This window comes from Ostrinia nubilalis, chromosome 24 (assembly GCF_963855985.1).
Source record: "Ostrinia nubilalis chromosome 24, ilOstNubi1.1, whole genome shotgun sequence".
Classification (NCBI taxonomy): domain Eukaryota; kingdom Metazoa; phylum Arthropoda; class Insecta; order Lepidoptera; family Crambidae; genus Ostrinia; species Ostrinia nubilalis.
The window spans coordinates 8,273,704-8,286,755 of NC_087111.1; the positions used below are offsets into that span (position 1 = coordinate 8,273,704).

Consider the following 13,052-nt stretch of genomic DNA (forward strand, 5'->3'; position numbering starts at 1 on the left):
ATCTTTTTAGTAGCTCTAGCTAGAGCATCAGCTAAAAGCCGCATTTTATGAAGTTGCTCTATGCATGCAGAAACTCGTATTCGCAAAGGTTTACTGCATGTAAACAAAACAACCGGTTGTTGTATATTTTTGTACACTACGGTCAATGTCAACGCCAGTTACCTTTGTGTGCTCGTTTAACGCGGTCCCTCCATCATGCGGGTTGTAAAACGGGTTCATTCTTAGCATGAGTAGAGTGTTGAAAAAGTTACACAAGTAACCCTGTGAAGATCCAGATACATCTGAAAAATTACTAAAATTCTGAGCTTTGGCTGGCACATGACACCGTAGCGTTTGTTCTTTGGTCTCCTCTTGCTTTGTCACTTCGTATATGACACTCTTAAACACAGTCTTATTACAAGAGATCAATATGAGATGTAGTAAGTGATGGGTTTGATGCACACAGAGCAGTAAAAATATGTTTCCCATACTTCGGAGTGCACGTCAGGCTGGTCCCTTTGGGTCATTTCAGATGCATCATTTAGTATCCGTTCATTAAATCTAACACCAGGGTTGTCATTCTTAGAACCTATACGATAGAAGAAGAGTAAAGATATATTTTCCTTTGTTCTTTCCAGCCGCGTCGCCGACATGTTAGAGGTGCTCGGCGAGCGCGTCGGCGGGTGGTGCGGCGGCCGCGAGTCCTCCGGCTCGCTGCGGCCTGTGCGCGCGCGCCGCCGCCACTACAACGACATCTACACCAAGCTGGACGCAGTCGCCGCGGTGAGTGACGTCACGTACAGACGGGACCCGGGCCCTCGCACGCTGGAGGCCGGCGAGCCGTCGGCGGGTGGTGCGGCGGCCGCGAGTCCTCCGGCTCGCTGCGGCAGGCGGTGCGCGCGCGCCGCCGCCACTACAACGACATCTACACCAAGCTGGACGCAGTCGCCGCGGTGAGTGACGTCACGTACAGACGGGACCCGGGCCCTCGCACGCTGGAGGCCGGCGAGCCGTCGGCGGGTGGTGCGGCGGCCGCGAGTCCTCCGGCTCGCTGCGGCAGGCGGTGCGCGCGCGCCGCCGCCACTACAACGACATCTACACCAAGCTGGACGCAGTCGCCGCGGTGAGTGACGTCACGTACAGACGGGACCCGGGCCCTCGCACGCTGGAGGCCGGCGAGCCGTCGGCGGGTGGTGCGGCGGCCGCGAGTCCTCCGGCTCGCTGCGGCAGGCGGTGCGCGCGCGCCGCCGCCACTACAACGACATCTACACCAAGCTGGACGCAGTCGCCGCGGTGAGTGACGTCACGTAGAGACGGGACCCGTGTCCTCGCACGCTGGAGGCCGGCGAGCCGTCGGCGGGTGGTGCGGCGGCCGCGAGTCCTCCGGCTCGCTGCGGCAGGCGGTGCGCGCGCGCCGCCGCCACTACAACGACATCTACACCAAGCTGGACGCCGTCGCCGCGGTGAGTGACGTCACGTACAGACGGGCCCCGGGTCCTCACACGCTGGAGGCCGGCGAGCCGTCGGCGGGTGGTGCGACAGCCGCGAGTCCTCCGGCTCGCTGCGGCAGGCGGTGCGCGCGCGCCGGCGCCACTACAACGACATCTACACCAAGCTGGACGCAGTCGCCGCGGTGAGTGACGTCACGTAGAGGAGCGACCCGGGTCCTCACACGCTGCAGGCCGGCGAGCCGTAGCACAGAATAAGTAATAGTACAGGTACAGAAGGATTACTCCGCAAGACGATTTAAATAAATGCGAGTCTTGCTACGACGCGATACAGTGGAATTCAGCTCGCACAGCACTACGTACCTACAATTTTATTCACCTACAAGTTTTGTCTCTTTCTATCGCGTGCCTCTGAACTCTTCTTACGCTGTTAGGGTTGCTGTCTAGTAGTGTCTAGTAAAAAAATAATTAATCTACTTATTTGTAATGAGGTACGTATGTAGGTAAGTACGCATTCATTATGGAAAACCTTGGGGAGGCCTTTGTCCAGCAGTGGACGTCATTTATTTTGGCTGAAACGAACGAACGCATTCTGAGCAATAGTCATGGTAGGTTAGGTTCCTATACTATCCTAAGAATTATTGATTACCTACATGGTCAACATACCTTTCAGCATCTTTGGGAAGCGAAAAAAAAGATAAATCCGGTAGATTTCTTTTCGAATTTAAACACCCGAACGCCGCACAATAATATTTCTTTCTCTTTATGTCCATTTTTAAATAATACTTCGATCATAGAATTAGGTACTACAACGCACGCCAGCGTCCTGACGGGCGCGCGCGTGACACTCGACTGATATAATACCCGCCGGCGGGGCGCTTCGCTGTAGGTAATTATCGGATGTACCGCGCGGAGTGAGCCAGGCCTGGCCGTAGCGGGTGGTGCGGCGGCCGCGAGTCCTCTGGCTCGCTGCGGCAGCTCGTGCAGAGAACCAGTGTTCCTATCGCTTCCACTCCTGTGTAGCCAGGATCTAAAGCTTGATAAACACCCAACCAATCAGGTTTGTCCCAGTGGAAAGTTAAACTTTAATTGGATCCGCAAAGAAATTAATCAGCAGAACATTGGAGGTGTTCAAAGCAGGATCGAATTCATCCAGGACAATTCTTAAATTTCTTTATTTGTGTGATTGTACTACACTTTTTTTTAATCTCACATTATTTGCCACGTGCCGAATTAAGCAATGTTTTCATTCAGATAAACGACAAAAAAATAAAGTTCTTAGTTTTATCAAATTTTTACTACGCATGTAGCAGGGTCACTTAAAAACGCATTTACACTTATCTTGTGAATTCTTGTGCTTTATCTTTGAAACAGCTGTGCCAATGTAACAACATGTTATTATATTATACATTTAATACTAGTAGACGAAGTAAATAATGTGTGGGAACCAATACGTCCTAACGATTCTTAATAAAACAATAAGTAAGAAAGTATTTAGGGTTAATATTGTATTCAATCTAAATCACATCAATAATAATTTCAAATCCAATTAAAACGCAGACAGAGATAAGTAAATTTTATATTAAAAATCTCTAGCACTTATTTTATTAGAAAACACCTAATTAAAATTACACAGTTCTTTTAATAACTGTCATACAGTCATGTTATTCGTAAAATCCTTTTTTGCGACTAAGTTAATAAAAGAACAATTAAAAATAATGAAACTTTAAATTATAATTAAATGATCAGTTTGTTTCATTTGATTGAAAAAGACATTAAAACAACATTAATACAGTTCAATTATTGCAATTATTACTATGAAGTTATTAAAATTATTTCATAAACAGCTATTGTTACCTAAGTGCTTATAAAATAACTCATCAATTGTTGAAGTGTTTTATGTTTCTTGATATTGATCCATTGTATTGATCTCGATAACTATAAAATAAATAAGTTGTGAGAAGGCACTAAATTATGTTTACCTATATGATTTTGATTTATGAATTACCATAAACTCTTTAGTCACGTTTTGTCTATTGTAATAATATATGTTGGTACTTGGTACAGCCAACATAAATGTTTCGTCGAACCAATTTTGATGATTTCATTGTTGAGACAAGATGTCTGGACCTGCAGACTGGTTTTTGTCAAAAAAAAAACTTCAAAAGACCGTGCTGAAGACAAGTGTAATTATAATCATTTAGACATGTTAATCGATTTGATTGCGGGCTTATAGAGGTACTCGTATTTTAAACTTAAACCAGGCTCAGTTTATAACATCAATAAGACCAGAATTCCCCAAAAGACAGTTGAATTAAATTCAAATATAAATATTTAAATTCAAAAAGCGGACAACTTCGCTTTTAACTCTTTGTTTCAACATTTTTTTCTGATCAACATCCGCTGTCTACTAATATGAACTGTTTTATATTTATCCGTCTATTTGTGAACATAGACTGTGATAATGAACTCCACAAACTTGACCTACAACCATGAGTGCCATCACTTTCACCCAATTGCGGGGCCTTTTCTTGTCTATGGCCCGTGTTAGTTGCCTCACAATTTATGTGCTCGATCGCAATCTATGTTGACGTAATATCGTTACATATTTTGCAAAATGCTCTACAAATCTAAATATTTTCGAGTAAATAGCGTTATTTAGAAGTTGGTATTACTGATGCTTTTAACCAGAGAATTTTTGTAAGAGAAAATTCACTTGTGACTATCTTCTCTAGTTGAAGAAAATTTTGGTCCTTCGAGGCAGACTCCTTTCCATCAATGACTGTCCTTTCCAGTGACGTTCAGTAAAAAACTTTGACTCTAAAAATGTTGATGTGTAGCCATGAACTTGCAGTTCCTGTATCAACAAGAACTTTTAGTTTTTCATCTCTCACATGACCAATAGTTATAAAAAAAAACACCAGTTCACATAACGAGTTTTCGCTTTCACCTCGATCGATACACACAACGGCATCAAGGAAAACACTGTGGCATCTTATGTGACTGGAATAGATGCTATAATGCAACAAAAGACTGATTGATGATTGTAAAAGTGGACAAAACACGATCGTTGACAAAGTCGAGGTGCGGTGGACCCTGTTAGTAGAACTGCGACAGTGCAGTTAGTACAGTGAGCCTGACAGCTAAGATAAAAATTCATAAAAATCATTAAATTTTTACAAGTAGGCTTTTAAAAAGCACTTACACGTCCCAGTATTCATACCACTGCTTCGGGACATAAATGGGCCAGTGCTGAGAAGAAGCAGCGCAAGAAACTCAGTCACTATTGTCAGAGCTGGTAGAGCCCTATAAGTAAAGAGCTTCTTTAAGCTATTTTTTTTTATATTTGCGCCGTTTATTAGTGTCAAAATTTAATAAAGATATTCCATCTACTTAGCAAAATTATCCTTAAATACCCGCAAAGATCAAACAGTGCAGAGCAAATACACGAAAGCAGGTCCTTAACTACTATGTCTTCAGAGGTAAGGTTTCAGGGTAATAATAGCACATGGAAAACTGGGAAAATGTAGTACATTATTATTCTTATTTACTTAGAAGTTACGTATTGCACCATCGCTGAAACTGTACCAAAGTCCAGTATTCGAAGTAATAATTTTTAGTTACATAGATACAATCAACCAATAATACAGCATAAAATACATTACATATTTCCAATAGGAATCGAATAATTGATAACAAATTAAATAGTCAATTTTATTTATCGCCGACTGTATCAAACAGGCACCGGATAGTCGCGGAGAGTTGCTATAGTCTTTATAGGACTGGTAGTTTTCCTCTGTGATGATAAGAAGTCCATTCACTTTCAATAACACGTTAAGAGTAGGGTTTCCCAAACTATGAGTCGCAACCCAGTGGTGGGTCGCGAGCGAACATTGAGTGGGCCCTGCCTGCCTGTAGAACGACACACCACCCTACCGATCCAATACTTGGGCAGCGGGCGAAATTTCCTATAGGTGGGTCCCGATCCCGAGTTTGGGAACTTGTATTAGATGAGTCGTAGCCCAGACAACTTTGGGGACCACTGCGTTAGAGTATTGTATAATAAGGATGCGGGCTCGTCATGACTGTTGTTCTTTGTGATGTTTATAACAGTCTCTTGGCTATTACTTGTAGATACCAGATCTGACTTTAAAACCCTTTCTGCATTCAAGATTAGTAAACCAGCGATTGGTCCAAACTTCTTTCACTGACAACCTTTAGTGAAGTGGAGTGAAGTGTTTTGAATAACCAATCAGATTCAGGAAACTAGGAAATCTGATTGTTTATTCAAAACATTTCTCCGATCCGCCCTGGTGGAAACCGGGCCTTAAGAAAAATGACCGTCGTTTCTTTGTGAACTTTTATCTTTCTGATTGACGACAAAGGCATTCGTTACGAGTTCAATAATAGGAATGTCATAACATTCCTCAAGGATGTCAAATCTGTAACTGTATCTTTGGAGATTAATGCCGGTTTTCACCATCAATCCTTATTTTTAAGTGACCCCTATGTAAACAAAATTCCTTTTATGTGTCACTTAAAAATTGGGGATGGATGGTGAAAACGGACAAAGCTTCTCATTCTCTTTTTGGTGATATCACATATCATCATTATTCTCAACTCAATTTGCCAACATGTCACGATCCAAAAATGGATATAAATATCCTTCCTTGGACATTTTACACTGCGCTTCTAGTCCCAAACTAAGCAAAGCTTGTACTATGGGTATTAGACAACGGATATAAACATACTTAAATACTTTTTTTTTTGTAAATACATACATATTATACATAGAAAACACCCAGTTGTTTGTATTGGACAAATAAATATGTTCATGCACACAAATGTTTGTACTGTGCGGAAATCGAACCCGCAACCTCCGGAATAGTAGTCCGTTTCGAACCACTACACCAAACGGCCGACATACCTGATAGATAACCCTGCGGCTAATTCTCAACCTAGTTTACTGGCATCTAAGGATCCAATAATGGGCTTAATAGACAACCCTGCAGCTACTCAATATTGTCATTGAGATACGTACGATATCAGTTGCATTAACCGCTCATCAGAGGCTACATGACACGCGTGTGGCGTGCGACACGAATTGACCTGACAGTTGCGTAATAATTATACTTGTATTAATAGAGCAGAATTAGTGTAGATACGAGGGCTGGCTGATAATTTCGCGGCCTAAGGTACTTAATGAAATAAAATAAATGGTTTCTATTTTTTATTTTGTAATATAATCTCCCTCAAAAGAAATACATTTCTTAAATCTCGCATACAATGCCTTTTACCCACCCAAAAAATTTTTTTTCAAAATGACGACCAACCGCAGCTTTAATTTCGTTGTCATCTGCATATCTCCGGCCCCGTAAGTCCTTTTTCAAATCGAAAAACAGGAAAATATCGCTAGGTAATAGGTCTTGGCTATATGGTGGGTGGTCAATCTCTGAGAACCCGGTGTCTTTCAGGGCTTGGCCTCGCAACACGTGCGGCGTGAACGGGCGCGTTGTCTTGCGGAAAGAGCAATCCGCGTGTCAGTTTCCCCGTCATTTCTGTACAATAGCCTCGCGAACATAAAGAAATATTCTTCAGCTATCTGCCACGATTTAATTCTTTGGTCAGCCGGAACGATTTTTTCGACTTTTGAACGTTTCCTTCACTCAGTATCGTGACAGGGCGGGGGTCGTTTTCACAGGTCTCTCGTCCGTGTTGAAATAGTCGGGCCCATTTTTTAACCATAGTATATGAAGGTCCAGAATCCTGAAGAACCAATGACATCTCTTCAAAAATGTCTTTCGGTCTATTTTCCTTCTTTACGAGGAATTATGTCCGCGGCGCGCGGTGTCGAAATTCCGCAAATCTCCAGATTCGGCGGACATGGTGATGTCATTTGTTCGATAGAAATTGAACTATCAGTGCAAACTTAATTAGTGATTGCTTTTTATAATACTACTGAGTGTCGCAACTAGTGATATGAGTAACAAGCTAATTACTCATCGCTAAGTATCTTAGGCCGCGAAATTTTCAGCCGCCCCTCGTATTACACAGAAAGAAATGTTTTTCCACAGTATTAGAGCTGTAATCTCTCTGCCTTGAGAGTTGTACTTCGTGATAATTTAACTGAGCTTTGCTCCGCGGTGAAATTGAAAAAAAAAACACTTTCTGTAAGGCCCAGAACAGACAGTGAAACGCAACTTTGTGATGATTCTGATGAATGAAACTGAATCTGAAAGTTTCAAACTGGTCGCGTCATGTGTGGTTTCTCAACGGACGCTATGGCAGAAACTTAGATGCAACTCAAAAGTAACTAGCAGTTTCAGTTGCGTTTCACCGTCTGTTCTGGGCCTAACTGTTCCTAAGGATATTGCAGGCTTGAATGAATCTGCTTATCGCCAAGGACTGGTATTGAAGGCTCTGTCCGGAACCCCACAGTTCCTTCCCACTTAAGGCGAATGACAGAGCACCGGGGTCGTTTTAGTGGGTATGCCTTGTCATTCTGACTTGGTGAGCCCCACATAACCTATCCTGTCCCCGCGGGGTAGGTATGCAATTTCATGCATTTCTCTCCTAGAAGACAGACGAGCAATTTGCATTTTTTCCTATAGTAGTTTATTCATTAGGATCGATTCCCGTCATCTGATTTCTCAAATATATTCGGATCGATTCGGACGTAGTGTAAAACCGTTCTGAGCCTCCAATGGCTCATACTTCTTGTCGTGTCGACAACAAACCTACACAGCGTCAGGCTAAAACTCCGCCACAAGAATGACGTTGTCAGTAGCCTTCATTAAATCTTCCTGCGTGCAGTTGTTTGGGCACGCAGGGCACGACATCATGTGCTTCGTCGACTGGGGAACAAAACCACACTTGCACTCCCAAGTTTGAGCCATCCAAGACCGGCCGACCTGCGTCCGAAGTCTATTTAAACATTTCCAGGTAGGCCAGGGCAGCTCATGTCTAGGCGGATGACTCTCAGACATGGGGACAAAAGGGCAGGAAAGATCAGCTCTCTCACGCCATAACCTGCATCTCTCTTTTGACTTTATGGCTCATACTGGCACTGGCGGCCTCTTTTTACATACTTTACTAGCTGTACCTTTTTTTATTAGTATCTAATAATATGTTTGTTGTTGCAGGCCCGTTCCACGGCACTGTACCGGGTGAAGGAAGGCCCGGTGATCCCGGCGCCTCAGCCCATCACGCGCCCGCCAGCTGGTCTGGCCTGCGCTAAGTGTGCTCCATTGTCCAGGGTAAGTGTATATCATTGTATTTAGTAGTAATAGAAGAAAAACCCATAGTAAAGTCGGCCATAGTGAAGTCGCTAGAGCTAAATGCTCGTAGGCCTAGGATGCGCGCCGCGCAAGGCGATGGAGTCAGAACTGCCTCCTCAAGAAACTTTCACATTTATAATATTAGTAAAATATGATGGTAGGAAATGGGAGTGCTATTTCAAATTCTTTGCTGTAGATTCCTGTTGAGTAGAATAGAACCGTTCCCGCTCTTCCCGTGGATGTCGTTGCATCTTTTTTAGTTGCATCGTTTATACTATTTACGTCAGAAGAAAGACAATAGAAACTCAAGTTATAAAAAACAATGTGAGTGATGACGTGTTTTTTTTTTGTTAGTCAACGAATATATTATCGCTGTTAGTGAACTTTGTGATGTATTGTTATCGTAACTTTTGTCTTAACCCGAGCAAAATAGGTCAAGAAACCTTGTACTTCAGACCTTTGTTGCCACTCGGATCGGTTATAAATAAAACTGCGCAGTTAAAGCATAATAGCTTTTTAAGACGCTGTTCTAATGTAGCAACTTTGATCCCCGAGGATTGCTGCAACTGGCAACACGCAATTTGAATTCAAGCCAGTAAAATTAATACGAGGATAGGAACAAAAAAGACACTAATGGCCTTTTTTACCATCAATCCCTAATTTTTAAGTGACCCCTATGAAAACAAATTTCCTGTTGTGTTACCATAGGGGTCACTTAAAAATTAGGGATTGCTCCAAGCGCTAGCTAACGGCAATTGGCTACAGAATCCGTATTAGCGCAAAACTAACACAGTAGGATAAGATAAGATCTATGATTGGTATTGAATCTAGTTTTGAGCGTTGTTTGAGCTAAATCCATTGTTTTCGTCAAATGTTTTCAGTTGCTTCATAGGTTGCTAAGTTTTCATAACGCCTATTAAGTTTGCTATCAGTTTTATTACGCTTTGACCTTCTTACAATAGCGTGTTTTATATTTTCGGTCAGCGACTCTTCCGCATCTATAATAAATTCAAATCTATGTCTGTGTGCTAATTTTAAACGATAAACATTAAAAGCTATTACAACTGCTTAAGGTTGATAATAAAATTGCTTTGCAATAACAAACATGTTTTGATGAAAATCCAGGATTAGATGGCATATCTTGAGGAAATTTGCGACTAATTTCATCAGCCTATTTTTGTGTGACTTGTGAAGTTTCTTCAACAAAGTGATTAATGAATAGTTTAGAATAATTTGCCTCAGTAATGCTTATTCATTTTAAAAATGTTGAATGTCTACATGCCTAATGAATTAACTCTAATCTATGGTTAAGTATGTGTTTGTCACTTTTTTGAAGTTTTTTGTTCAAGTTAATATTTCATTACTTATACTAAAATTCATTAATTGTCAGCAAGTATGATTTTGAAAAGCTCTAACATAACATTTATGACACTAACCAGGTAGACCACTTCTGAGAAGAATTAAGCGGTACTCGTATAAGAAATTAAGTCACTATTGTCGATCATCTTTTTCAATTAGTATACGAGAGTATTAGCACAGTATATTGTGGTGTTTCGTGCTCCGCTCCTGCCTGAGATTTTTTCCTTGGATTATCCCAAAATTCATATGTTGTTGATGGTAAATTTTCATCATAGACATCGTGTTTAGGTTTGTTTTTTTCCGTGACACCTCGGGTTATGATCTGGTGACCAAGCACCACTTGGCAAGCATCGGTTCCGGCTTCCCGTCATACTATCGGCGACCTGGTTCCATTGCCAACATTTCCCAGCCGTGGGGCATTAATAGTACGATAGATAACGTGTTTAAAATCACAGTTTAAGTACAACCCAGAACTTTTCTTTCTGAAACCCGGTTTTCACTAAAGCAGAGAGTACAGGAAACGACAGAAAATGTGTTTTGAATCAGGTTTCGTAATTTCCATAGCTTCGCTTCGAAAATATGATTGGTCACTCTTGTCTCCCCTTCTCTTTGCTTTGGTGGAAACCGGGCCTAACTCTTCTCAAAAGTATTGATATCAAGAGAACAAGTAAAAGTGCTTTTTTAAAGCCTACTTACAGAAATAAATGAGTTTTATGAGTTTTTTTTTAAGAATGTAAATGAGAACAGGAATTTTTTCTCTTTCTATATTTATAAATCTTTTGATGTTTACTTTTTTTTATTTTGGACTTAAATGTCGGTTCAACTCGATTTAAGAATGTGACATTTCAATTAACTGATTCGTTGCTCAACGTTGCGTTAAATCGTTCTTATTACTTGTGCAACTTTAAATATCTATACTTGTTAATTAACTACATTTTAGAGTTATCAAGGAACAGTTTAAATTCTAATATGGACTCGTTATCAATTTATAAACGACTGACCAATGTTCCAAATGGGAAATAATTTATCAAATCAAATAATTTTATTAGCAATACAAATATTATGATAATACAGCATGTGTATATCTCAATAATCAGCTTCATTATGATGTCTAAAAGGAGTTAAAAATATTTTAAAAGTTTTTTCCTTAGTAATGGAGTCGGAAACGACAACATATCTATTCAACACAAAGTATGTTGATTGTTTTTCAACTTTATTCAGCTTGGAGCGGCGCGCGCGCACGCTACTTCGATTTCGGTCATCGTTCATTGAGCTCTCGGTTTTTGTCTGCGCGTAGCCTTCAACGTTGCTACTTTATTGCCCGATGCTTCGTTTGCTTGTTTTTGTTTGGAAGATTCATTTAGAGTTGGACTAATGAAACGAAAAAATAATTATTTGCAAAATAAAGCACAATAGATAATGTGCGTAACTTAATGTTTGCGTCTATTATGATGATAATTAAAAAAGTGTCAGGTAATTGACGTCACAGTACAGTGTATCATTAAAAAATAATCTATGGTAGGTATTTAGAAAATTAAATGGATTTCGATATCATTATTTATTGTTCAGGATATATCGCTGTAGTTCTTATCTCAATCTGAAACGTCCTTTGTCTTAAATACAGGGTCTTTGTTCTGTTAATAGAACCTTTGTACTGGATGACGTGTCAGCATACGAGTAGGTACATTTGCATGTACTGCATATAGTACAAATATTTTAGTACACGATGAATAGGTGTGGATAAAGCGTAGATAAGAAGGTCTCGGGTCAGTTGTGAAATGAGTAGTTGTGGCTAGGTTATCTACAATTATAAATAAATAAATATTCTTGGACATTAAACATTATCTATCAATTACAAGGTTTAAGTACCTAGTGGAAATATTTGAGTGCATCGATAGGTTAGTCACAGGTCAATTTAAACGGAATATACCTACGTTTTATGAAATAAAGAAAGGTAGATGCAATGATTATAAAATGTCTTTAGACATACATAGCACAAAGAGCCTTTTTTTTTAAATCAACATCGAGGAAGCTCTTGGTCTGTATCTCACCTGATATAAAGTGATGATGAGGCTGAGGGTGGAAGCGAACTTCACCCAAAATCCTCAACCACCTCTATTGAAAGGAACTAGCTATCTTACCCCTTAACTAACTGCCGGAAAACAACAATGAGTCTTGATTCAAGACTCTTGAACTGGACATTGGATAGAAAAAGTTTTTTTTAAATATTGAATTAATTGTGATCATGATTTTATCACCGCTTATGTACCTACCAAAGTGCACAAATTGATTGCTGCCTTAATGTATACTGTAATTACTTACATATTTCGATTTAATATGTATGCAAGTGAACGGCACTTTTATGGAAACTCACCGTATCTAATTATGTTAGATTTACTAATTACTAGCTCCGTATACATATGCGTACGTGGAATTAGGTTAACTATGTAGATTGGGTTGAGTTGTACACTTAGGCCCAGAACAGACGGTGAAACGCAACTGCAACGAAACTGCAACTTTCTGATGATTCTGATGAATGAAACTGAAACTGAAAGTTTCAAACTGGTCGCGTCATGTGTGGTCTCTCAACGGACGCTATGGCAGAAACTTAGATGCAACTCAAAAGTAACTAGCAGTTGCAGTTTCGTTGCAGTTGCGTTTCACCGTCTGTTCTGGGCCTTATGGGCATGCGGTGTAGGTAGGTAGATACAGTCAGCGTCAAATAGTTCGTGACACACAAATTGACCAAAGAGTCATTTGGCTGAAACGAAAGAACAAAAGTTCAAAGCATTTAGTGCACCGAATTATAATTGACTAGCTTTTGCCCGCGGCTTCACCCGCGTATAATTTCGTTGGTCACAGATCGTCATAAATTATAGCCTATATGTTATTCTGGGTTATAAACAATAATATTGTAAAGTTTCATCAAAATCCTTTCAGTAGTTTTTGCGTGAAAGAGTAACAAACATCCAGACATCCAAACATCCAA

At 40.7% G+C, this 13,052-nt stretch overlaps 1 protein-coding gene across 1 annotated transcript in view; it reads left to right on the forward strand.

Annotated features, from left to right (window-relative positions):
* Positions 1-1,343: 1,343 nt before the first annotated feature.
* LOC135083655 (glycerol-3-phosphate acyltransferase 1, mitochondrial) overlaps positions 1,344-13,052 on the forward strand; it is a gene marked incomplete at its 5' end in the record, with an annotated part of 41,463 nt that continues 29,754 nt past the window's right edge. Inside the window, 2 exons of the mRNA XM_063978362.1 lie at positions 1,344-1,442; positions 8,570-8,683. Coding sequence (XP_063834432.1) covers positions 1,344-1,442; positions 8,570-8,683 — 213 coding nt within the window. The remainder of the gene's footprint in view (positions 1,443-8,569; positions 8,684-13,052) is intronic.